The sequence below is a fragment of the Halichoeres trimaculatus genome, unplaced genomic scaffold (genome assembly GCF_033239565.1).
Source record: "Halichoeres trimaculatus isolate MK-OKI-2021-1 unplaced genomic scaffold, fHalTri1.1 fHalTri1_scaffold_13, whole genome shotgun sequence".
In the NCBI taxonomy this organism is placed as follows: domain Eukaryota; kingdom Metazoa; phylum Chordata; class Actinopteri; order Labriformes; family Labridae; genus Halichoeres; species Halichoeres trimaculatus.
In genome coordinates, this window is record NW_027437191.1 from 27,223,146 (window position 1) to 27,250,995 (window position 27,850).

Consider the following 27,850-nt stretch of genomic DNA (forward strand, 5'->3'; position numbering starts at 1 on the left):
ACTTCAAGTTCTCACTTTTCTTTAATGAATTTATGTGAGCTGCAGAAATTATAACCAGTGTTTAGTTTGGGGGAACTGGAATAACCGAGTGTTGAGTGTTTGGAGCAGCACAAATGGTTCAGACTGGAGCACCAAACTGTCGATCGCTGAAGAACCGCAGCCAGAACATGAAGTGATTCTGTATTACTAATGTTCTTCTGGCAGGCAGGAAGGGTCTGGACTGGACAGGAGAGAAAAGCTTCAGGGCAAATGTTAACAAGCTCCATCTGTTTAAGAAATCTTCTCTCTGAAACTGTGCTGCTCTCTTGTCGTTCACACAGTTTGTCCTTACAGTCTCTTCATGCCCCCTCTTTTTATTCCTACACAGCTTTTTCTTTCCATTTATCTACTTTGATTGCTCCTGATTGAATTTTCTTTTACCGTGAAAGCTCAACATATTTGAGCATAAAAGCATATTTGGAAACAATTTCAGTTTGTTCTTCTTTGTTTCTTTGTAAAAATAAAGAGAAATGAAAAATATCATGCCAAACCTTCCATAAGAAAACTCTTTTGTGTGTTTACTTGTAGGTAAAATTTTGGCAACACATACATGTCAATATGTCTTTTTTTTTCTTTTGACTTTAATAATCCAATCCACAAACGACACTGAGGGCACGATCACCCTGGCCATCTGTACCGTGCCAAGGCACTCTTCAAGCCTAAAGTCCAGTTTCTTTGGGCTGTGTGACCTTAAGTGTACTGTGCTCAGACTCAGTCTTTGGCACGCTTCAGAGAGGAGTGCCTCAGTGTTGTACACTACATGCACGAGCACAAGCATGGGTACTCAATGAGGAAATGGCATGTAGCTGCTGTGACCGTTCCTCTTAGCACTCATTTAAACAATGATCAAGGAAAACATCATTGAGGAAGACTTTCTCATTAAAAAGGAAAATTGTCATGATCAAGGAAAACTTTTTCATAAACACAAATATTTTCTCGTGATTGAGCTTGACTTTCGAATGATTGACTAAAACTTTCTCATGAACATGCAAACTTTTCTATGATTAAGGAAGACTTTCTCATGATGGAGGAAATCTTTCTTACAAATGAGGAAAACTTCCTCTTAAGGATAGAAAACTTTTTTGAGCACAAAAAACAGTTCCATTTACATTTTATGATCACTGAGGATTACAAGAAGATTTTTTACTTGAAGGGTTAGCCTGGTGCTCATGAGAGCCCTATTTTTCCTGCTCATTCCACTCTGTTTGTTTTCTCTGCTGAAATATAAAAAAATAGTGAGTATTCTCAGAGCCTTACTCTTGAGGAATGGTAAGAATTTGAACTTTTATGTCTTCCTTTTGTACCTCATTTAAAAAGTGACAAGGCAACTTGATGTGAACCAAAGTGGATAAGGCTTAAAACATTGTTAGAATAAGTAGATGTCATTTTGTGGGCTGACAGTGTGCAGTTTTCAGTTTGGCAGAAAAACATTTTGATCTGAGTGTGGCGTCTGATGCCAATATTTTGGGGTCTTGACTGAAAAGTTTGGGGACATGAATCAAAATGATTCACAACATAAAGTTGGGTGCCAATATGGCATATTGGCTTTTAGCAGTCATTTTAAATAGTAATGGGGGTGTTAAAAGGCTGTGTTGGACCAAAACAACTTAGCATAAGCCAAAAAGTAGCTCAATCCGTGGCCATACTCTCTGTGTTCTTCACTGACTCTGATGAGACCGCAGTTCTTGTAAACAGATGCTTCATGATGATGTAGGCAGGCCATGCGTGTGTCTTAAGTCGGGTTCATATTGAAGAAGTGTGACTTACTGGCCAGCGGGGAGAATGGCATTGCAGCGAGGGCCAATCATAAATATTAATAATAAATCAGATTTATATAGCACTTTTTGAAGAAACTCAAAGACACTTTACAGAAAGGGAACAAATATGAGAAAAACAGAGAAAAGAGAGATTCTGTTGAAGGGTGTCTGGTCTTGAATGCTGTCTTGAAGAGGTGGGTTTTGAAGGAGGGGAGTGAGTCTGAGTTTCAGATGTTCAGTGGAAGAGAGTTCCAGGGGTTAGGGCAGCAGCTGAGAAGGCTCTGTCGCCAACAGTACAGTGCATGGTTCTGGAGATGGGGCTTGGTGACAGATGATCTGAGATAGCGGCTGGGGGAGTGACGTTGTAGGAGGTCTGCAAGGTATGGGGGAGCGGGGTCTGTGAGAGCTTTGTAGGTGGTGAGCAGGATCTTGAAGATGATTCAATGTCGGACAGGGAGCCAGTGAAGGTGGAGCAATCAAGCAGCTGAGCTTTGAACATACTAACGTTTTTGAAGATCTGAGGAGGGAAAGCCATAAAGGATGCTGTTGCAATAGTCCACTCTTAAGGTTATTAAAGCATGAATAAGGGTTTTGGCTGTGGAGACAGAGAGGGTAAGGCAGAGGCATGCAATGTTGCAGAGGTGAAAGAAGGAAGGAAGGATGTTTTCGTCATGTTCCTGATGTGTGATTTAAAGTAGAGAGTGAACTCCTGGGCAATCGTGCTTGAGTGCGGCACGGTACAGATGGCCAGTATAGCCGCGAACTGACACAAGACTCATCCTCAGTATAGGCTGTTTGTCATTGGGCAGAAAAGATTAGGAGAGGCAAGTCATTTCTTGTTTCATGTCCCATCTGTTAGCACAGGAGGTGGAATTATGATCTTTGCTGCGACCAGTCACCAGGAGGAGCTCTAAAAATTTTGGCTTCACTTTCAGCGCTTAACTATGTCGTCCATCAATACTGTTCATGTCGACTACCTCCTTACCACAACTGTCATCCTTGGGGGTAGTCCACCTCAGAAAATGAGCATACTCATGCATGAGCAAGACACCCTGGTATCCTGAACTGAAAACCTGCTAAAGGTTGACCTGAGAAATCCTGCACTCTGGTCTCTCTAAGTTTGATAACACTGAAGAAGAGTCTTTTCAAACCCGACTGAAGGTGTCACTACAGAGCCAGCAGCCACACAGGAAACCTGTTATTACCATTAAAGCATCATACTAAGTATTATTCCCTTACTACTTCAAACTGTTCTCAGCATGAGGTCTTTCTTCATGTGCGGGCAGTTAACCGTGTGTGTGAACAATATTAGAAAGACAGAAATTTGATGAAACGCTGCAGGAGAGCTGGGTTGTTCTGTTTCATGCATAGATGATTTAATTCAGATGATAAAAACCGAACATGGGTAATAAAAACGACTAAGCAGGAGGTATTACCACACAACACATGATCTGTTCTCCAATGTAAAAAATCTGGCTGCAGGTGAACACACTGAAAAATACTAACATGTTTTCATGACTCTGAGTCCCACGGTGAAAAACATTTCTCCTGAGAGTCTGAAACTTCAGTTATGATGTTTGATCACTGTGGCTGCACAGATTCGTTGTAAAAACAGCCTGTCAAACACTAAACCCAAACACTTAAGTGGGACTCAGGGGATCAAACCGCCTCTGAAAGCTCTGCATGTGTGTGTAGTTATATGTGAATACACTCATACATCACTCCACATCTCTTTGTAATGTACCATATGCCAAGTGAAAATTACTCTAAATGTTGCAACGACCAAAAGAATGGGGGTTAAATTATGTGTTTTGTCAAAGTTATAATCCCACAGGAGAATGTCTGGCTGGACGGTCATGGTCAAGTCTGATTGTTGGAAGTATTTTCTGCACATTATCCTTTCAGAGTGAAGTGACTGAACATTGTTTTTATTATTTTCTGTTCCTTTTTTACACAATCGAGATGATGATGACTTCAACTGGAATCTTGTTATTTTGAATGGGTTTAAATGTGTTTAACTGCTCTAATAGAGGGCAAAAAGCATTGCAAGCTAACAAGCTCAAACCACTGACTGTTTGCTGAAGTCCTTTTTGTCCACGGAGCTGTCAATCAATCATCTTTTCAACAACAAATAGCTAGTTAAAGAAGAAGTATTGTGCTTTTTAGGGTTTTAGACTATCCCCCTGGTGCCCCTGTAGTAGCTTTAAATGATTTACAGCTAAAAATAACCACCCTTTTGTTCTGTCACTAGCGTTTTAGGAAAACACTTATTTCAGCCTCTGTCTGAAACGCTTCATTTTTCACTGCTGTTTTTGTAAGGCTTCTCCCTCCACGAACCTCTTTTTTCGTCTGGAGGCCTGTCGCGGGGCAGAACTATGGGGAGACCTTGATGTTTGAGGCCCGTCCTTTCCACATATCATGAACCAGTAGGAAAATCCTTAAAAGATGACCCCATCAATTTGGCAAGCCTCTTGAAGATGTTGTGCAAATTTATAGATCCAAACTGTTTTTATCACTTTACAGACAGATTCAGGGATTTCTACAACAGATGAATACGCAGCAGTTTGAAAATCTGCACACATTTTGTACGAACATCTAGCATTGTCACGTTATACCCACATTTGAAACTACAAATCTAAACTCCTCTAAAAATCCAACAAACAAGAGGAACTGCATATCATGACATATTCCATGTTTGTATCATTAACTTTGATTCCTGTACCTATAATTCAACCAGACACCAGGGGGAGCTCTCAAAGTTTTGGCTTAACTTGTTACAGTTTTTTTCTGTCCATTGTTTTGATACAGTGAGGCCAAAACCTGTAGTACTGTCAGGTTACAGTGCTAATACAAAGTGAATGTTATATCTAGCTTACAGGTAATGCTGTTTGAGAAAGCTGATATCCCAACTAGAACCCTGTTGCTGTTCACGTTTGTAAACCAAAAAACAAAAATATTAATGTTTTTTTGGTCAAAGATGACAGGAAAAGGATGACCTTTGAAAAAATACATTTTAAAAAGTTACAGTAAAAGCCAGCAGGGAATGTTTTTTAGTTTGCTTTGTGTGATGTTTTTCCCAGTTTATGAAGCTAGACCTTCTAGCCAGATGATGTAAACTCTGTTTGCACTTGTTTCAGCTCAATCCATGTTATTTTAAGGTTTGTTTACCTGAAATTGCAATGTGGTAAGGGCAAAATTTGCTGCACTTAAATGAGGATAAAACAGAGTACAATCTAACGGGGGTTTCTGCACACTCAGACGATCTTTCTTTAAAGTTGGGTTCTACTGTGAAGAATCTTGAAGTCATTTTTGATAGCAGTTTGAAATTTGACCAGCAAATTGACAGTGTGGTGAGGGCCAGCTATTATCAGTTACGTGTCTAACAAAGGTAAAACCCTTCTTAAATTGTGCAGACCTGGAAAAAAACATTCATGCTTTTATTAGCTCAAGAATCGACTACTGTTATGCATTGAATGTCAGTTTCTCCAAGTCGCCACTCAGTCGTCTTCAGCTGGTTCATAATGGCTCAAAATGCTGCTGCACGCTTTTTAACTAAAACTCGATGTTGCGGACATGTCACCCTTGTTTTGTTTGCTCTTACTGGCATCCTGTTTCTTTTAGAATTGATGTTAAATGTTGGTTTTTGTTTTTGAAGCCCTTGATGGCCTTGACCCTCCCTATCTGGCTGATTTAGTGTGTGCTCAGAACCCCACCAGGGTCTTATGGTACTCAAAACCGGCTCTCACTGGAAGTCCCCAGAGCAAGGACGAAACACTGGGGTGATCAGACCTTCTTGGTTGCTGGGCCCAGACTACAAAATAAGCAGCCCCCTGAATCACACTCATTGCTGACTTTTTAAAATTCAGGCTTAAAACCTATTTATTCAGACTGGCTTTTAACATACAGTAATGTGTTGGGTTTTTTTTTTGGTCTGATGTTGATTTCAATGGGAAGCACTTTGTCCACCTTGTGTGTTGTAAAGGGCTCTACAAGTAAAAGTTGATTGATTAATTAAGTTTTAATTTTAAGTATGGCACCACTATCACATGCAACTTTTTCTCTCCCCATTTTCTCCTCCCCATCTTCTCCCCTCCTTTTTTCTTTTGAGGTTTATTAACTTCAGAGGCATAAACAAAGATCCAAAAAAAAAGGATAAAAGATCTCTATCCTCTTTCATGTAACCAAATATCAACAATCTGGTGTCCATTTGCTCTCTCCCGCAGTTTTCTGCTGTCTAGGCTTTCAGAAGAAGTAAAGATTTTCATTCTCTCCGTGACACAACACCCAGTGTGGCAGGTTCCGTTTGTGTTAACACCCAACATGTGTGAAGGAATGTGCATTTTTCCCACAGACAAAACTTGAGTGGTTTTGGGTTACACAGTCTGGTCCTGATGATCATACAGGTATGCACTGTATGCTTTGAAGTGTAAGAGGATCAGAGTCGTGCATCAGGTGATAAGTTGGCCACATAGGGTTTGTGACGGGAAGGTGCGCCGCACAGAGATTTGATATTTCTGACAACCACCAGCATGTGGTCTCAGTCTGGCTATACGTCTCTGAAACCTCAAACATCCGCGTCTTGTTGATGATGGGAGGAAAGAGTCGATCTTTGACGGCTCTTTAATGGGCAGAAAGAGCTCTCAGATGGTGGAGAACTCAAACCATTTGATGTAAACGCCGCCCCATCGCTCAACATATGAGGAACGACCATGATGATGATGATGAAACAAAAAGAAGAGTAATGTTTCAGGCAACTAAAAATAAAAGTCTGAGGTTTTGAGGTTAATATTATTTCTTCTTGAGGATGGTGGTGTTCCTCGAGGTTTCAGTTTACCACCACAGGACATGTGCACATGTAACGTTTTTTAAAGCCTTTTGATGTGCACACAGCCATGTGGTTCTTCGTCATATGTCGGAAACCGTGAGATTACGCTGAAAGGAGAGCAGATCCACAGATCCTTTAAACTTCCCACAGCACTTTGCACAGGATGTCAGGTGGAGCAGCGATGCACGAGGCCCATAAAGTCGTCAGCTCGTAAATTTCTAGTCTTGCATCGTATATTTTTGGCTTTGGATGATGTGCTCTGATATATGTGCTGATATTGTAGCAGAATATTCTGTGACTACAATGAAAATATTAAGTTTAGGAGGATATTGTTTTCATAACTTTGCGTACTGTTTTATTTGAGGCTTCCCACATACTTTGCCTCAATAAAAATATTTTTTTATTTTTACAGTATGGGCTGTTTTCTCCATTACAGGACAAAATGATAATTAATATTAGATTTTAGGAAAAAAGTTGAATGTTTACATGAAGACACACAAAAATTTACAAGAAACTTGCTGTTTCATGAGTGGAGGTCATTATTTTAAGGATTGGTTAAACTGTGATTTATCAGCTAGTATATCAAGGATACATGTGAAAAATCTTTAAATTCTTGCGTTTTTTTTTTTTTAACACAAAGAAAAACTATAACTTGTAATTATTACTTCATCTTATGAACATTACAACTTTTTTCCATGAAATACTGTGATTTATTCTTTTAAATTGATGACCTAAAGCCTTTCAATTTTTGAGTTTCTTTTTTCAATTTATTTCGTGAATTTTGGGTTATTCTCATAAATTTTGAAATCTTTGCATTTTTATTTTTATTTTTTCCAGTAAATTTATTGATTTGAAATATTTTCTCTGGCACCTTTTTTTCCTCCTAAGGCAGAATTCCAGCAGTCTGGAAGCTTCCTCCACTGTTGCCATAGACAAAGACAACATTTTTTTTCCGAGTAGTGCTTTTTTTTTTTTTTGTCACTTCTGATAGGATACTGATACTGCAGCCTTGAGTACTTGCCAACACTGATACAATCCAATACTATATCAGCACGAGTCATACATACTTTTCTTACTTATTTGTAGTGTGGAATGTTAGGGGCCGGTTACAAGACAGCGGTTAAGGGTGAAACGCAAAAAGTTTTGTTGCGTTTGGGCCTTGCATTTACACGGAAACAGAGTTTAGCCAACCTAAAGCTCAAACTTTTGAAAACGGCCTCCAGAGTGGGATTTTTCTGAAACAGTGACGATACCCTTGCTGTGTAAACAAGCCGGCATTTTCAGTGGAAAAGCTGACATCATGCTCTGCTCCTCAAGAATGCTCACAACAAGACAACAGTACCGTTGTTATGATTGTCACAGACTACCGTGCTCAATCTGCTGTATCTGCTGACTGTCTTTCAACAAAATGTGCATCTGTTGCTCCACTTATGACCTTAGTATTCCCTAATACACCAGATGATTGGCCCAACTCTACTTCAGTGGAGATCTCCCAAAAGCGGCTTCTGGACAAGACAGTTCTGGCGCCAACTACAGGCCTGGCATGCTTACTACAGCGTTTTCAGTCCCTCAGCGCTTCCGTATAAACACAGATTTTTTTTCACTGCGTTTCCGAATGAAACGTTGTCGTGTAAATGAAGCCTTAGAAAATACTGGATCAAGTGTTATTGCTCAAACTCAATGATAAAATTAGTTGTAATAAACTTGCCTGGTTTTGTGCCAACATGGGAAACTTGTGTGTGAAGTTTTGCACTCAGCTGCAGCATCTTTTTCATACTTAAACAAAAATACTGCCACATGGTTGACATCACTCCTACTCTTTGCTACTTTGTTGGGCTCTGCATGCTGGATCCAGGCACTGCCACCGATACTTGTTTTTTTTGCCGATAGTATCTGATATCGATATCAAATCAGGACATTTCTAGCTGAAAGCAGTCTGTGGCCTCTGTTTTCAAACTTTGCCCATGTTGATAGACAACATTTTACTTAAATTTCCATTTTATACCATTAAAAGCATGGAAACACCTCCGTAATTCAAATGGTATTTAAATTCTTACCTGTTTTCTCTCCTCTATCCCCCTTTTCTCCCTTCAATCCTCTTTCTCCTTTGTTGCCTGAAAACAAAACAGAAAAAAACAAACAAGTTATGAAAGATTAGTATTTTTCCCTAAACATTTTTTACTCAGATCATTAAATAAAATGTTTGCTGATCTTACTGAATTTAGAGAGCAGTGATAGCATGCTGTTGTACCCTGTGTTGAATTAGAGGCCATTGATGTTTAACCATTTCACCAGTTTTATCAAACACTCACAGCCCAACCTATCATTACGTGTGAAGGAGGCATTAACCACATTCTGGGGGCTGAAATGTGTGTGCAAATGAAATAACACCCAGGAGCAGCTCAACTATCCACAGGTCAAACTTTTACAACCTCTCCTCCACATCACACCCATTTCCTCTTCTTTTTACTCCCTTTGTCTATTTCCAGAAAGAGCCCCTGAAACCCTCGGCCCTGTAATCTCGCCATGCGATATGGGCATAAAATGTAAAATTAGAGGATCCCCACCCTGTCTGCTGTTTAATTTACCTCTAAAAGTTGTGGTTGAATGTTTTTTTTCTGCATTGGAGCGGAGGTAAAAGAAGGAAAAAGAGAGGAAGCACACATAGAGGAGACAGAAAGCAGATTGTTTGAGCTGAAATTAGGGAGCCAGTGTGAAAGTAATTCCTGGAGTATCTTTAAAGTGTGGATGATTACGTGCTGGAAAAGGTGATACAACACAGAACAGCTCCATCAACTCCTTTCATTTGTGGTTTCTGCAAAATTACAGTCACTTACGCACAAACCCTCCTCCTCCTATCACAATCTTGGACAAGACTGCTCCTAATTTGTTTTCATTTCAAAATATAAATCTACTTCTTAGGAACAAGCTCCAAAGTTGGTAGGCTTTAGCACCATTTGTTGCTCATTTTCAGGCATGATGTTAAAAAAACCACGTCTGTTTTAGCCATGAAGCTATAAGAGGATCAGCCTCAAGCCTGCAGTTATCCCACCTTTAATTTGGCTCTTTTTCACGTCCAAAACCACAGCGCGGCTGCCAGCCGAGGTGGCTCTCAGTCCCACCTACCATGTGTTAATCTGTGAGTATGTGTGTGTGTGTAACGCCACACCCAGCCTGTGACGTCCTTAAGCTGTCAGTATCACCTTCAGCTCGACCACATCCTTAGCTACTCAACAGCTCAGCCAGAAAAACACAAACAACCTAGATCTGCCGAGATACAGAAAACAGATGATTGGAATCAAAACTTTCTTCAGCGTGTGGGTCTTCATGGCAGTGATTAATAAATGCTTGTTTACGTTTGTTCAGACTGAAATATCTCAAGCGCTGTTGGATGCAGACATTGGTTATTCCCTGAAGATCTACCCTGCTGACCATGATGATCAATTGACGCTCTCTCTGCTGCCACCAACAGGTCTAATTAAACACTAGAATGTGCCCTCAGCTCAGGCCTCGGACCCTAATTACACTGAAAACTTTTGATGACTCATCTTTTTAAACAAGGTTCTTATAGGTAAATGTGTTAATCTTTCTACTTTACTTTATTCATTTCATAATGATTGTATTGGTGTATTATTTCATTGCATATCTTCTTAACTAATATTACTATTTTGATTATTGTATTTTAACATTTTTTATCTGTATGCAAAGCAGGGGCGCCGCCAGGGATTTTGGGCCCCATGAAAAGAAACATTGCTGGACCCTTGTATAATTGTTTTGGGGGTCTTTCTGGGCCCCTGTTAATGACAGTCATTATTATTATTATTATTATTATTATTATTATTATTATTATTATTATTATTATTATTATCATTATTATTATTATTATTCATATTTTTATTTTTATTATTATTATTGCTACCCTTACTTTGATTTGAAGCTCTTGTTAGGAAACATTTGATTTTTGTTGATCACAGCGCCCCCTGTAAACACAGTGGGGTTCTCCTACCAAAGTATGAACTGGTTATCCAAGATGATTTTTAACAGTAAAATTTTTAACATTAAATATTTTATATTTGACTGGCTTCAGTGACCTGGCTGTGTGACGTAACTGTTCTAGGGCTTTAATCATAACCTGTTGACTGTTAAGTTATATATAGGATGTTAAAAGTGTCTATTTTGAACATGGAAAGTCTTGTTTTAGGGTTGTATGTATTCCAAAAAAGATTTGACTGTTTTTTTTTTTTTTTTTTTGTAGATACATAACAATTTAAGTGTTTGTCAACAGCTTCATAAACAACTTGTGAATGGTATCGGTCTGCCCTGAAAAAAACAACTTGGGTCGTTTTTTTCCTCTACAGGAGTTATCACAAAATATCAGATTCTACTTTCTTACATAAGTCAAAGGTATCAAGAATTTTTTTCGCTAAGGAGCTTTTTCTGTAGACTGCAGCTTTGGGTGAAACCAACCTCATGGTAGTGGCTGCAAGCACTTAAAATAACTACATATATGTATATCTACATATATTTTCTATTCTATTCTATTCTATTCTATTCTATTCTATTCTATTCTATGGGACAAAGGCAAGGTAAATAAGCTTTAAAAACAAGGATAATCTTAACTTTGTGTCCAGGGCTAAGATAAGCAATTAATGGAAAGGAAACAAACTGACTATCAGTAGCAAAGTTATACCCAATGAAATTAGTATACTGTTGCAATCATCAACATCATCCTAGGTAAAACTGAAACATGTGCTTCTTCAAAAGAGAACTGACAATAATGACATGTTCAGGTGATTGAAGCCTGCAGCTCTGCTGAGTTTTTAAGCCAACTTTAACTTTTTCTTTTGGTTTTAAACCAAGATGAAAGCAGTATCAAATCTCATCAATGAGTAAGAAGTTCTGATAAACTCATTATACATGATCTACACACTGAACACACTCTCTCTGCTCATGCTACCACCATCCATCTATAAAAAGAAACCACAAATCTTCCCTGTGCTATTTTAACAAGCTTCCAGCATCCTTCTTCCCTCCACAGCCCAGCAACGGTCTTCCGCTGAGACCCGTTCACACCAGAAAGTCCACAAACTCTTCACCCTCCACTGGTTTGTTCAAACCACAGCCAGACCCCAGATGGGTAAAAGCAAACACACACACACATTGTTGTAACCTGCTCGAGTGCAGATAACCAAACATCCGGAAAGATCTTTGTTTTCTTCATCTTGTCTCCTGTTGTCTTCACATAACACTGATCTGTGTGGAGCTTTTAAATGTGTTAAACTGTCCATCAAACAACATGACCTCTACTAGGACTCTTCTAACCCTGTTTCAGTCATGGTGGCCGTTTCTGTCTGTGCTAATTTTCACTGTTTTCCTCTCTTCAAACAAACCAGAGTTCTACTACACACAAGAAACAAACAAACAAACATGAAAGAAGATCTTTTCAACACAACACGATTTCCTTTCCCTGGTTTGAACTCGCTGTCTCCAACAAACACCACAAACAAGTGACAATAATTATTCAAACAAGTTACTTTCCATTCAGTAATTAATCTGATCTGGCAACGTGCTGAATAAAGAGCCTGATATATAAAACATGGCTGTTCAACAGATGATTTCCAATAAGTCGAGCAGTTCATCACATTGTCATCATGCTAACAGAGTGGAGGCCAGATGTTAGCCTAACATCATAAAGCTTTAGGTTTAAAGGTTTTAAACTTAGTGTATCATCAAAATTTCACTGCTTCCAGATTAATTGCCAACATGTCAATCAGCAGTTAAAGTCTGAAAAAGACAACAAATATGACAACCTCTTTCTAACTACTAGTTAGCATTAGCATTCAGTCATCTCCTACATAGCTTAAGAATATCTTAGTAAAATATTGAGTGTAATTGTATCTGATACAAAAAGATGCGTGGAAATGAAGTCATGTTAGCTGGAAATTAACTTCCATGCTAAAGTAATCCCAGCTGAGGAGTGGTTTAATGCTAGCACTAGCTTAAAGATTTAAAATGTGGACGCAACCTTTGGGTCTGTAACCAAAGTTGCCTTGATCTTCCTCAATACGATACTGGGCCACAGTCCAGACATCATAAAAACATACTTTTGTGAAACTTATACATGTTTTAATGAAAGAAATACATGAAACAGGAAGTTGTTAATCATTATTTCAACAGTTGGAATTTCAGATTCTTCGTATATACCTCACATATAATAGCATGTGTGTAAAATCTGTATATTTTTTTCAGGAGTTGTGTTTATTTGTTAAACATGTCCATGTTGGAAAATTGTTCCTTTAAGCAGTAGAGCCAAGGTGCTAGCTGCGTGTACTGTGCATCCATGGCGCTAGCTCCTGTTTAGTGGTAGCTAATAGGCTTTCAGCTAGGATGCTCCAAGCCAAGACTGTAAAATTCTACCAAGATTTTATATTTAACTGTAATAATTTATCCTATTACTGCATTATCATTTCATAGACTTTAACTGCAATGGACAAAATTTAATGTTGTAATTTGAATTTTACAATAAAAATTAGTGGAGGTGAAGTGGAAAGTGCTACAAGTTATATGGCTGCAGGGGCTGCCATTATAGGTGCAGGATTTTTTTTTTGTTTTTAATAATGTAGAATATATAGCCAACTAACCACAATAAATTGCTACAGCAATATACCTCAACCTTCAACAACATTCAGTAATTAGTCCTGAAAATTCACTAAAAGCTGGGTCTTAAACCTTCTGACTTATTCTATCCCTGAGGACAAAGAGGAGAAGGGTTAGATCAAGTGTTCCCTGAACAGATGAGTCTTCAGACATCTCTTAAAGTAGAAAGGGACTCTGCAGATCGTATAGAGTTAGGTAATTCATTCCACCATTTGGGCACAACAGAGGAGAAGAGTCTGGCTTGAGATTTGGAGCCGCGCTGGGCTGGGAGCACCAGGTGTCTTTCACAAGAAGAGCGTAGTGGGCCAGAAGGAGTGTAGACCTGGATGAGGGACCCCAGGTAGGAAGGAGCTGTTCTTGTCAATATGTTGTAAGCCAGAAGAAGAGCTGTGAATTTGATTGAGCTGCCACTGGAAGCCAGTGAAGAGAGATTAACAGCGGGGTGACATGTGCTGGACTTGTTATGAACTTTCTGTATTTTACAACATTGTACTGTATTATTTCACAGTCAAGTACTGTACTGAGACTATCCCTTCTGATAACACAGCAAATTATATTAATTTAGCAGCATTGGGGGATGTATCATGATTTTAAACACTGAAAGGGCGGGCAGTCCATTTATGAACCAATGGCCATTTTTAGCATCAAGAGTTGCCTTAATACCGTTATGTTCTAGTGCTGGCTCTGGGACACATTACTTAAGCAGACGCAAAGCAAAGGAGAAGAGCAACCTCACAGTATAAAGCTGTAGTTTACTTTGATTCACTGTGAAATATATACAGTAAGTTACTGTTAAATATTTATGGTAAATTATTAGGAAATTACTGTTGTAGTCAAAAAATTGGAAGTTTTCCAGGCTCTTTACATTTCACAACCATCAGTTTGATCATGTAACCAGACATGACAGCATCCCAGCATAAGCATAGCATAAAGAGAAAATCATGGCAGCATATGCTGTAGGCTCTAACAGCAGCGAGTGTATTAATGTTAGGGGGGAAAAAAAGCTTCTGCAGAGTGCTGAACCAAACCCAAGCACACGCTCACTCACAGAAGACAACAGACCAGTCTACTCCAAGGTTTAAAGCACTGCTGGCCAACAGAGGGACTGTGGGACTCCAACTCTGGACATTTCAGCCAAACCAAACCCTGATTGAGAACAGCTGTTGGCTTAACACACAACATATACACACAAACACACACTGACACGCTGACCCAAAAATGCTGCAGAGCTTATCATGTTGGTCATGGGTATATTTTTCCCAAAGGTTCTCGCTTTGTGTTTGTTGTCGTTGGCACTGCCTGGCTGGTGATGCCAAAGTGGGAACATCAACAACCTGCCTCGACGGGTTTGTGTAGAAAAATGGATAGATTGAGTGCTGATGGAAGACAAGCAAGAGGACGTATAACGAAGGAAAAAATGAGAAACACTGGAACATCAAGTTGTCGTGTCTCATGTGACCCTCCATATATAACAGAAGTGTCATCAAACTGTTCTCATCTCACACTATATTAATCTAAAACTTAAACGCTCATGGCACAGACATATAACTTTACAGCAGGCAATGAAATGTTCATATGATGCATATAAGGATTAAGCTTTCTTGACACTACTCAAGGCTTATTATGACTTTTACATCATCCATAGGAATTTGGCTTCCTTAGAGGCACTGGACTCTCTACAGAAGCATCCGTAACACATGTGATTATATGACTGGTTTCTGTGGTTGTGCTCTGTGCCACTGCATACCTTTCAAAGTGTTAGAAAAATACCCCACGTCAGACAGTGATTAATCGATCTGTTTGAGGGAATTTAAGGACTCTACCTTATAAGGGAAAATAAGCTCAAGCAAAACCTTTTCACCCCATCTTGAAAGCGGATTTTACTGCAAGGTATCCATTTATCAATTGGCCTTACATTTGACTTTCATTATCAATCCCTTACTGTTTCAACCATGCAAATGTCCCTGTTACAGTAAGACAGGGGTGTATCTTGTCTTGTTTCTAAGATCTCTTAGGTTTTTTTCTTCATAAAATTTCTTGAGTAATACAATACATTGGATTAGTAAAATGTCATATTCCATTTGATATCTATAGATTAGGAAAGGTATCGACAAAATTCTGTCAAAAGTACAGAGTACCGATTCATGAAACATTTGAAAGGTACCATGTTTAGGTACCTAAATGCATCCTTGTGACTGTGAGGGAGTGAAAGAGTAGGCGATTTTCCATGCTGGATATGAACACAGCATTATAAGGTTATATACTGAAGAAAAAATATGTTAAATTGAGAAAAAAATACAAATATTATTATTAAACACATGATATTTTTTACCACATAAACACAAAAAAGTACTGAAAATTAGTACCATTTGGTACCAATACCAGTTGTCATCGATACCTTATTATTTCAAATGTAAAAGGTACTTATCCTTATTTATAGATACCAATCTTTTATTACCTGGTTGCTTTGAATGATTGATTGTTATTGGTCGAAACCTCTCTTACAACAGTTAATAAATCAAAAGAGCAGGAACTAAGGGAAGGATGACTGAATGAGATAAGATTACCCTTTAATTCGTCCCACATATTAACAGACTTACACTAGCAATACAGTATCTCGTTATATCAATACGGTAAGAATACAAGATATTTCGCACTTATCTCAAAGTTTCAACGTTAACAGGATTAAAAGTTTATTGGTGATGATAAAGTCTGGTTATAGCATCTGACCAAGACTGAAAGAAAGACTTTTGACATTTTTTTTTTATTTGTTTTTAAAATAATTTTCTAGTAAGTTATGAAGAAATCATATCAGTTCAAGTCAATGTTTAAGAATGAATCCTCTCTGCCTGTTGACACTGTGGCAAAAATTTAAGTTTCCATCCAAGGCTTGTTCTGAGAGTTGATTCAAGACACTATGTTTCTAGTTGTTGATTTTGTGATAGCGTAATAAATGAGGGTCTAAAAGTAAAAAGACAGATGTCTTTATGGAGAGAAGAGGGGGATAAGAGGACTGTTTAAAGGTGACACAAAGAACTACTTAAAGGTAGAAAGTGATCGACTCTTTTATCAAACCAAGTCATGGATAAAATGAGACTTCTTTTTTTCGCTCATGTGGTTGCACATTCCAGCCCATCTCTGGCTAAATCAGATCACTCCTTGCACTTTCGTTGAACTTTATTGCACAAAGTTACTCTGAAGTGTTTTGTAGTGTTACAGTGAAATAATTTCTTACATGGACTTAAACAGAACAGCTGAAAACTGACTTGATTAGCACAGACAGCTGTTTACTCTTCTGTAAAGTACTTTCAGCTCCTATGGTGACACAGGAAGAAAACAGTCCCACCTGCTCCTTATAAAAGATGTGTGAGAGGATTGTTTGTGCTGCTTTATGAGGACTTTTCTACTCTGGGCCAAAAAAGCGAACATGTAATGTGACCTTCTGAGAACTGGGTTTGTTAGTTTGAAATGATTTGAGCAGTGCAAGTGTTGACAAGACTGAGATGTGAGATGTGTGGGCCTGGAGGAAATGACAGCCTGTCTCTACTGACTTGTGAACTGTTGGATGAGTGAAGAACTGACACACTTAAATATGACAAATCCTGTTGTCTGATAAAGCGTATCACCATTTCTGTCTTTTACATTTGGTCTCTGGTTTGGAAGGTGCTAAAATCATCAGTTGTTTCCTTTTATAGAGCAGAAAAACATTTAATATGACAATCTAAAAACATGACTCACCTCTTGGACCAACAGGTCCAACGTCTCCCTTTTCACCCTGAATGCCATCCTCCCCGGCAGACCCTTTCATCCCCTGAGGACCCTGGATGCCTTTTTCTCCCACATACCCTGAAACACAAACACATAGAGGCTCAGTTCCAGTTTATGATTACAATCATCCAACAGGAAATGCAGTGTGGTCTTAATACTTAGCTATTTTTATCATCCTCGACAGCAGCTTTGACTTCCTTAAAATTAGGGTTTTATCCACTTTGAGGGTAAATCTTGTTATGTGTGGACATTTTCCATAATAATATCATATTTTAAAATCATCTTTGTTTCCTGGCAGTTTGAGGAGACGACAGTTAAATTAATCACACATGAAGCTGGTTCTAGTCGGTTTCAGATCAATTTCATTTTGGTATTTTAGTTTTAAACTCCAAACAAATTTTAAAAAATGGAACCCAAAGAAATTGGTTTGTTGTGTGAAATGTTACTAAAAAGGGGTCGTGATGGATTGCAAATGATGTAAATCTTGTATTTGACTTAAAATAGTGCAAAGACAACATATCAAATGCTAAAACCATTGACTGTATAGTATATGGACGTAGTTTCTGTTACTTCACCTGTCCGTTCCTGATGTAGAGTAATGAAGCCAATCACTGGCAGGGGCCATATTGGAACTGCTGACTCAAGAGGCGGAGTTTGAGCCTCTTAAGTAATTACTAAAGGGCGCCCATCAGTCATGTGAGCTGAGCTGTGCCTCTGATTGGACAAACCTGTGATGCTCAGAGTTTCTAAAATGCTGAGTCAGGGAAAAAAAATCATCTCCCGGTACAGAGTGTGCAGATAGTGAAATTAGTGTTTCAGACCCAAGGTGGGTGATGGTTCCCAATAGAAACCTCTGCCATCGGTGTGTGAATGTGGTGTGAATGGATGGATGAGACCAGCAGTGTAAAGCGCTTTGAGTGGTCAGAAAGACTAGAAAAGTGCTATACAAGTATTACTCCGTTTACCATTTACCATGAAACTGAACAAATATATTCTTATTTGAAATTTGATACCAGCAACACATTTAAAAAAAAACTGCTGAGACAGGGACAAAAACACTGACAGGGTCTACAATGCTTCAAAAAATATCAAGAAACATTTCAAAAAATAATTTTGAGTGAATTTCAACAGGTTTACAGAGGCTGAATCTCTCAGAAGTAAAGACAAGACAAGATTTACCACTCTGTGAGAGACCGTGTGAGCAAATAGTTCAACAATTTCAGCACAATGTTCCCAAATGTAAAACTGGGAATACATTTCAGGTGGTTTCATCATCTGCAGTACATAATGTCATTAAAAAGTCAAAATAATCTCTCTGGGATAACAAACTGGAATGATCCACAACTTTTTTTTTTTATTGTTATATGGCTTAACAGGAGCAGCTGCAATAACCTGGATTATTTGTGTTTACTAACTGTCCGTGGATAGATGTATGTTTGTATGTGATGTATGAAAGTCAGATCCCATCAAATCATTCAACTCAAAACTCATCTGTTTAAACTGGCTTACTCACTTTAACACTTTGCACCTCACTTGTTTTTATCCTGATGATTTGTTTTGATGTTAGTTTATAATGCTTTTAGCTTTAGTTGTAAGGTGACCTTGGGTGTCATGAAAGGTGCCTCCAAATTAAATGTATGATTATTATTATACAGTGGATTGGAGGGATAATAGGGTTTGGGTAGGGATGGGTGGCTTTATATTTTGTACTTTTCTATATTTTGTAGTGATTTTTACTGTTCAAGTTAAAAACCCATAAAAAAAGGTTTCAAGAATCTGGAGAATCTGGAGAAATATCCATTCAAAAGGGGGGTAGGTTGAAAATCAGAACTGGATGTTTGGCCCTACATGCGACAATGCATTATAAAACAACATTGCTCTGTAGTGGAAATCACTGAATGGGATCAAAATCAAAAAACTGTCTTGGAAACGTTTGTCTGTGCATCCTCAAATGCAGGTTCAAACTGCACCATTTTAAAGACCTTACATAATTATGATCGAAGAACACTGGCATCCTCTCAGCACTGCAAAAAGTGACATCTTATCAAGTGTTATTGTCTTGTTTTCAGTAAAAAAACGTCTTTTTAGACTTGATATGAGCCACATTCACCTGTCGATCTGTCAATCAAACGAAAATTTTAGTTTCAAGCAAATTTTCTAACAATTTTTTCTTGTTCCATAGACAGATTTTTGACTTGTTACAAGCAATTCAGACCTCATTTTTGTCTTTAAATTACTTAAAACAAGACACTTTTCTGGACTAGTCAGGTGAATGTGGCTATCAAGTGTAGTAGGACAAATTTTACTTAAAATAAGACAAAAACACTTGATAAGATTTCAGTTTTTTAACGTGATGCTCTGACCACTGAAGATGGACTGAGGTTTTCAAAACCTTTCGATAATGTCATTAAGTTTACTTACAAACAGAAGTCAGAGCAGAGACCACTGATCTATGAAAAACAAAAATAACGTGAAGACTTAATGGCCCCATTACTAATGAGCCTTGATGTGTCCAGTTTTCTCCACCCTGACATGATTCATACAAAATAAAATGTCTAAAGCAATATCAACACTGGTCTTTCTCTTGTTCTACCACCTGCCAGTGTTTCACTCTTGAACGCTTGCTGACTCTGGAAAACAAGATTTATGATTTCCTTTATTACATTAAACAATCAGTGAAATGTTCTACAGCCTTGTGCCACACAATGAGAACAGTTGTTTACAGTCAGCAGTCGCCAACGTCTCGACATTAATGAGGTAATTACTTGTTTGAAGCACGTTTGTCACATGTCTCCGTACCCTGATATGCTCTGATTACACTGTTGTTACTGGCAGAATGGATTAAATAATTAGACAGACTGTATTAACAGCCAGAGACAGAAAATAAAGTGATGATGGATGATGTCATGTTCTCTGTGGTTTTCTGTCTCTGTGCTGTGAAGGATTAATAACTCTCACCTCAAAAAGCCATAGGGAAAATGGTATTAATCATATTTTGGAGGGAGTGAAGACGTGTTTTCACAGGTCAGTCCAAGAGAATCATTCTACGAGTCTAAAAGGATTTTAACAGCTGAAACGCAATGACGAATATGTTGGCCTCAATGCAGATGGAGCGGCAGTGGTACAAGAGCGGGATCACATAATGTAGGAGAAGGATTTAGGTGACCTTGAGTAGAAAAATCAGGAATTACAGTTCCTATCCGAGAACTGGAGCTAGAAACTGCATCCTCTTCAATAAGGGCCGACTGCTTCCCCTAAAGAATAAGCCAATAAGTGCTGAAGTACCTCAGTTTCGTCTCTGATTTGGTCCCGGGGGGTGTTCCATTAAGTTTGGTATGTTTTCATACTATATATTAAAAGCTCAGTCTCTACAGGAAAACGTTTTGTTCAGATTGTCTTGGAGTTATGGGGGGTTTCCTTTCAGCTTGTTGGAAACGTTATGTGAGGGCTGCAGCTCATCGGCCTGGGAATGTTGGATGGATGATGACAAGGGAGGAGCTGAGAGGGTGATGATTCAAGAAGTACCAAACTGGAAAAGGTCCCAAAAACATCTGGTTTCAGAATGCAGCTCTTGCTATCTTGCAGCATTTATGAAAAATCGTCGTTTTGGTGCCAGGAAGGAGGTTCATGCTGTGGTTTTTGGTGGAATGACCTGCAAGACAAAGATAGATGACCTGTCCCACTGGCTCTGTCCACACCCTGTCTGAAAATAAATCCTCATCCAAAGTCTGGAGCCGTGTTTTCATAAGGGGATTTATATGACCATTTTTATCCTCTGTGCATGCTGCATTACTAATACAATGTAACGTAATCACAAAAGCAGAGGTAATAACCCTGCTGAAGTCTTTTCTGTGTAGAAAGGAGCTGGATTTTCACCTTTCATGCCACTCAATCCTAAATCCTGGAGCATATAAAACGGCTTATAACTCAAATTGTGATGTTTGCATTGGACATTTATAGGGCAGGTAAATTTCATGACCCATGGGCTTGTAAAACTCATCCAAAAACCACACTAGGGCAAGAGAAACAAAGGCATAAATCACAGAAACAGGCAGCACGTGAGCCTGAACCTGTGTATCTTTGGCTTCACATTAATTCAACCAAGAAATTGCTTTAACACCCAGAAGTATACCATCAAACTTAAATCTTATTTTTGTCTTTAAAGGATTGCAAGGATTTAAGAGGCTTCTACAGCTGTACCTCCCCGGTGCTCCCTCTAGGTTCAAGTTTGTTTGAAGTGAAGGAAACTGCTCCTGTGGGGAGCTTTTAGCTGGTAATGAAAATTAATAGTGGTGCCTGGTGATGAGATACAAATGCAAGCTAGACCAGGGGTCCCAAAAGTAGGGGCAGCGGAATAACTTCCAAATTCAAAAAACATTTACGGTTGCATTTCTAATCCATCATTTTAAGAAAAACTTGGCACAAAAAGTCAGATGATGTGTTTCGTAGGTTTTTCCTTTTTAGTAACAATACTGTTAGAAGCCTGTTTAGTTCTCTTTTGAATGGAGCCACATTTGTAAGTTACAGGCATTTGTGGGATGAGCAGCAGCACAGAGTATGTGGGTTGTGCCCATGAAAAATTTTGGCAAATCTTCTCTGCCAACACCACTTCCTGCAGCATCTACACCACGGGTGGCCAACCTGGGGCATGTTATGAGTAGAGGTGTGCCAATCAATCTTAAATATTGATGAATGGACGCTAAGGTTGGGATCATTGATCAATATTTGGGTGATGAGATTGATACTTAAGTTTCAGTTTCTGTTCTCTACATGTGCTCCACTCAGTCGATCATGTGCCCATATCTATCTATCTATCTATCTATCTATCTATCTATCTATCTATCTATCTATCTATCTATCTATCTATCTATCTATCTATCTAGATAGATATATAGATAGATAGATAGATAAGTGTCTCTTGGTCTCTGACTGGTTGGCCATAACTGATCTACACAATCCATGTCTCACTTTGAGATCCTTTGACCTTATTTCCACTTTTATTTCTGTAAAGAAATTGCTCAACAGTTTGGCCGGACACTTATTCAACTCCTATGTAAGAGCAAGATGAGAAAAAAGGACACCCTCTTCTGTCAGTCAAATACAAAGCTGGAGCCAGAGTACGGTTAGCTTAAGTTAGCACTGAGACTGTAAAGAAGTGGAAACTGCCATCTGGCTCCTTTAACACATTTCATCTTAGGCGTTTAATCCAATGAAGAATCTGACTGTAAGTATGTCAAGTTGTGGTTTCACGGATGATTACATGCCTGATTTTTTTTGGCAGGGAGCAGTGACCTCCTGTATTGTCATGTCATCACTGTGGTGATGCTCGTCAACCAGCAAAGTGTCCAATAAGTTTCACTCGGCCAAAAAACAGCTGAGATTTTCCTCCCCTTCCTGGATGGATCAAGTTAAGTTTATTGTTTCTTCTTTTTCTGTGCTGAATTGATCCGTCTCCAAGTGTTTTAGCACTTCAGCTCATACCTAAAAAACTCACTTTGAAGAACAGTAAATGACTCCCAGCTTCATGGAAACAAGTGAGTGGATGGAAGACATCAGCAAGTGGACAGACGTGAAAACCAGCATGTACACAAGAGAGGGGTTCAACACACAAGTCATTAGATATTTCTGATTACATTACCCATGTAAAGGTTCAAACTTTGACACATCAAGACAAACTTGTGTCAATAAACTACTCTACAAAGCCAAGGATGAGCACACTGACTGCTGAGTATGAGACCTGGGTCAGGAGACTAAATTTGGAAACACTGCACCAAATGCATCAACATAATAATGTTTTTTATTTTATTTTAGATGTATTTATCATCATAGTTAGCAATTTAATAATATACCCTGGTTTTACTGTGGATATAAAATGTGTTTCTGGGAATTGTAATTCAAACTTCCTCTTATTATTTGTTCTCCATATTGAATCTTTAGTGTCGTATTAGGTCATAACCTCTGCCTGAAACTGACTTTTTCATTAACTACATAAAGACAAACTGGATATATCAGCATTTATATGACTTATTGACAGTCAAACCTGGTTGACTGAGGTTGGACACAGAAATCACACTTCTGGTGTTCCAGCTTAAATTGTGACCCTGTAATCTAGTAACTGTCGGTCAACAATCACTCAGTACAGTTACATGCATGCAGCAGTTCGACCAAGGTCACAGCGCAATCATAAAGCAACAGCGGGGGGTCTAGTCTTGTCTGCACATACAAGCAGAAAAGGGAATCAGACCTCTGGTCAGGAACATCTCACTCCACTCCAATAGGCAGTGCTGTGTCCTTTATTGATAAGCAAAGTTGCGGGCATGTAGAACTAGTTTCAGTTTACTCAAAGAGGAAGCAACAATGGCCGAGATGGATGCAGCTGTAGCTCTTTATGTTTTTATTTAAGGATGTGCCATGGTGTTAGTTTGTTATGTTGGAGCCATAGACTGTATGAGTGCAGTGACCCCATTTATCCGGGTCATCTACTTCCTCTTACGGCTGAATGCTGAGGCGTACAGAGACCTGCCGAGTCCTGTTAAATCCAACCAGCAACTAGCAATCGCATTATCTAAGAGTGTCAATTGTGCTGTGCTTTGTCTGATATTGGTCTGACTAAGCTGTTTACATGCATTTTCATAGTCCAATCTCATGCTGACTAAGCTCATGGTCCGATTTGGTGCCTTTGGCTTAAGGTCATCAGTTAGCACAGTTACTCTTAACTCCATAACACCTGTTGATCTGACAGAGTTGTGATTCTGTCAGAAGTCAGTACAACTTAAGTCCACTGTAGAGTATTGTTTGTAACAACTGACCACACAACAACCAGACATTTTTATACTGCTTTAAGTTTTCATTCAAAGTAAAGAATGATAACTTGACTGGATAAATGGAGCTGAAATGCATGCACATCTTTATAATCATACAGGTTGTAAATGATGTTGTTTTTGCTCATAATCTCAAACCTTTTCTGTTATCTGTGTGATGCTTAAATTTTCTGCTGTAGAATGACAAACAAATGGTAGTCTGGATCTGCTCACCTCTCAGGCCCGGAAACCCTGGAGCACCAGGAGGCCCCAGTTGTCCAGTATCACCTTTCTCTCCCTTTGGCCCTGGAGGACCTGCAAAAAACAAACAGACAGTTCCCAACAGTCAACTTAAAATTCAAAGCACTTTCTTCTCAGTCAGTTTTATGATGCTACTCCTGCATGTTCCCAACACAACTGAGGATCACAGAAAAAACTCAGTAGAAATCTACTTTTGATTACATAAAAGAAAAGATACAGGATATTTTGTGATCATGCTATGAAACTGCAAACCTTCCGTTGGCCCGACTGATCGACTATTAAACGCAGCTTTAGTTAATGCAGCATGTCATACTGCCAAGCAAAAAGCAGACCAGGGTTTAATGAGTGGAGCTGAAGTTGTGGCATTGTGCAGTTTTACAGGCTCTGATAAATAAATGTTTCTAATCAATTTATTTTACAGTAATAATTCACAACATGTCTGAGGAAGGAGGGCTGTTAAGAATGGTGTCATGGAAAATGTTGCAACAAGGGGTTTTTGGAATAAAAATGATAGATGTGCTGTAAGAAACAATATGTGAACACTGAGGCACCATGAACAAACTGTCCTGCTACAAATTTGTCTAGCGAACATCAATGATGAGAATCTCCCGTTCCACCACATCCCAAAGGTGCTCTATTGGATTGAGATCTGGTGACTGGTGACATTTGAGTAGTGAACTCATTGTCATGTTCAAGATAAGGTTGAGATGATTTATGACATAGAGCATTATCCTGCTGGAATTAACCATCAGAAGATGGGTACACTGTGTTCATAAAGGGATGGGCATGGTCAGCAACAATACTCAGGTTTAGTCGATGATTGGTCAGGACAAAAGGACCCAAAGTGTGCCAAGTAATCTCCCCCACACCATAACACAGCAGCAACCCTCTGCTCCAAATCCATCTGAATGTGGAGCAGAAATCCAGACTCATCAGACTAGGCAAAGTCTTTCAATCGTCTATGGTCCAGTTTTGGTGAGCCCATTTTAACTCTAGCCTCAGTTTCCGGTTCTTAGCTGACACGAGGGTTTGCTGCTGTAGCCTGTCTGCTTTAAGCTTGGTTGTAATGAGTGGTTCTTTGAGTCACTGTTGTCTTTCTATCATTTCTTACCAGTTTGCCCATTCTCCTCTGACCTCTGGCATTAAGAGAACTTCCAATCAACAGATGGTTTCAGTTCCTGAAATACTCAGACCTACCCGTTTCTTTTCCATTCTGACGCTCGGTTCAGCAGCTTGTCTTTACCATATTTACATAAGTTGCTGCCAGGTAATTGGCTAATGCAACAAACTGCATTAAGATGCCAACACAAAAGGATTTTCAAGGTCAAAAGGGAAAACACCTGAATTTGAATGATTCATGTTGAGCCAAAACGCATCAAGGAATTATAGAACACAAACAACCCCTTTGCCCCGCGGTTATAAAACAGACTTGGACTCTCCCAAAACGCTCTTATGACTAACTCTTCAGACCGGGCTCCATGCACTCATTAGCTAGAGTCCAGTGTGACTCCATCACAGCAGCATGTTGGACTGTGTCGATCATTTCCTGCCAAAACTCAGGCAGGAAAGAACGGCGTAGATTATCGGTTGAAAAGTGTACGCATGGGACTGAGATTTGTTTTGGAGAGCAACATGGGAGTCTTTAAGTCCTGAAGATTATGATTTTTATCAGTGTCAAGATTTCTGGTCATATCTGTCATTTATTACAGCTCTCTCTCACACACACATACTCACACACAACGAGGCATGAGGCATGGCAGCCAAAATGAAGGCCAAACTGGGTCGTACAACTGGTGTTAAGATTCAGTCCAAATCGTTTGTTGAACTTGGAGAGAGTTCGCAAAAAAATCCAAACAGTGACAGAGGGAGAGTGTATGTGCATGCATGTGTGTGTGTGTGTGTGTGTGTGTAAGAGAGAGAGAGCTCTGGCCACAATGGGAACCACATGTTTAACGAGATGGACCACAACACAGCTTGTGGGAATGCTCAGAAACTCAGAGCTTGTTTTTGTCCAGCACATGTCCGGAGGATCTGATCTGTCACAGCTCTTATGTTCTCCATTTACATGTTTCTGATGCTGACCAGCTTTGAGATACAGATCCACCGGTGCAGAACCGCACACACTTAACTGGAAATGGCAGGTCATGTGACCGTTTAAAGGTCACATCAACACGGGAGGCCCAGTGTTAAGAAACCTGTTCAAGAGCATGTGTGTGTGTACGTTTCTATCCCTGTGAAGACCAACAGCTTGAAAACTCTGATCAACTTCAGATCCATAAGACGTTTAGCAACAACTTTCACACATTATCAGGAAGTAATGCTTTTGTCAGATTATTAACAGGAAGTTGATAAAGAACAAAAGTGTTGTGACTTTCTTCTGCAGATTTATTTGCGATGTATGAAAAAGTGTGATTATTTGTCCCTGGTTACTAGACTGTCAGAATGGGTTTCGACCAATTAGAATCAAGCATTTTGTAGAGGCCAATCAGTAAGAAAACTAAGTAATTATAGTATTACTACAAGTCATTCAGACACAATTATGAATACATACACTTTTGCTGTGCCCTGATTTTTTTTCTTAGCATAGCTGGTTACATCATGATAGCTGCTAGCTTCAAGAACTATGGAGAGTTAAGCAGTGTCAATGTACGCATGTTGTTCTGTTTTTTACCTTGGAAAATTTTGTGAAGCATTGAGGACTTACAAATAAATAACCTTGTTAAAAGTCTGTTGCATCACCTGTGGCTTTAACCCTTCTTTCTCCCCAATTTTGTCATCCTCTGTGGACAAAAAAAAAGTTTCTCTTATTTCTATCTCTTATCCATTTCTTGTGGCTTTTGACAGACAAAGATGCCCTTCACTCTAAGAGAAGGGAGAAGGAAGAAAAAGTAAAAATAAGCTGTTTGAAGAATTAATCACTTTGATATCAGCCTGACGCTTCAGGCATTAAAGCTACTGTGAGGAGTTTTGCAATGGTTTTAAACCAGCCTTCCGTTAATAATTGCAGGAGATCATCTGCAAAGAGATTGATTATTTGTGTATTGTTAGTATGTATGCTCAAAGCTCAGGTTTTAGACACCCCAAGTTTAGCTTTCTACCAGCACAGCCTACTTCTCCATTCTCCAGGGCAAATATTCTCAGCTAGTGATTTCTTTGACTGTTAGAATCAAACAGGTCAAGTGTTGCTAATAAGCAGTACCTCCTCATACACAGTGGTGGCCAAATTATCACAACTGACAGATATGAAAGTACAGACTTTTTTTTTCTTTTGGCTCCAAAGCATGTTCTCAAAACATGCAGATGCTAACTTTGGGAACAAGAATTACAGGATGAAGTGAGGCCTTCATTTTTTTTTAATCTACTTTTAACTTTAATATATATATTTTTTCACCTTTTGCAGCAGTTACAGCAGCCTGTATGTTTCTGGCATTGTGTCAAAATATTTCCTAAGAGCTTCAAGCAAATTTTGGCCACCACTGTGGATCAGAAATAATATTGACTAATGCTTTATCCACAGGGGGGCACTCAGAAACTCAAAGCTCCGTACAGGAAGTTTAGAGAGAACACAAAATTATTTTGGGATTTCAGCCTCTTGCTACATGGAAACAGCATTTTAGCTGACTTGAAACTGAAATTTTGGAAGACAGCCTCTAGAGAGGAATCTTTTTGAAACGTACTTTTGTTACAATCATCATGGACTACCGCACTATGCTTGTACCGTTGAATCTGCTGACTGTCTTTCA

General features: G+C 39.0%; 1 protein-coding gene across 2 annotated transcripts in view; it reads right to left on the minus strand.

Annotated features, from left to right (window-relative positions):
• Positions 1–27,850, minus strand: part of scara5 (scavenger receptor class A, member 5 (putative)) — a 104,364-nt gene that overhangs the window by 22,790 nt on the left and 53,724 nt on the right. For both annotated transcript variants that reach the window (XM_074684767.1, XM_074684768.1), the window contains exons 8-10: positions 24,081–24,161; positions 17,017–17,124; positions 8,679–8,735 (exon numbers count right to left, since the gene is read on the minus strand). In XM_074684767.1, the coding sequence (XP_074540868.1) occupies positions 8,679–8,735; positions 17,017–17,124; positions 24,081–24,161 (246 nt within the window). The remainder of the gene's footprint in view (positions 1–8,678; positions 8,736–17,016; positions 17,125–24,080; positions 24,162–27,850) is intronic.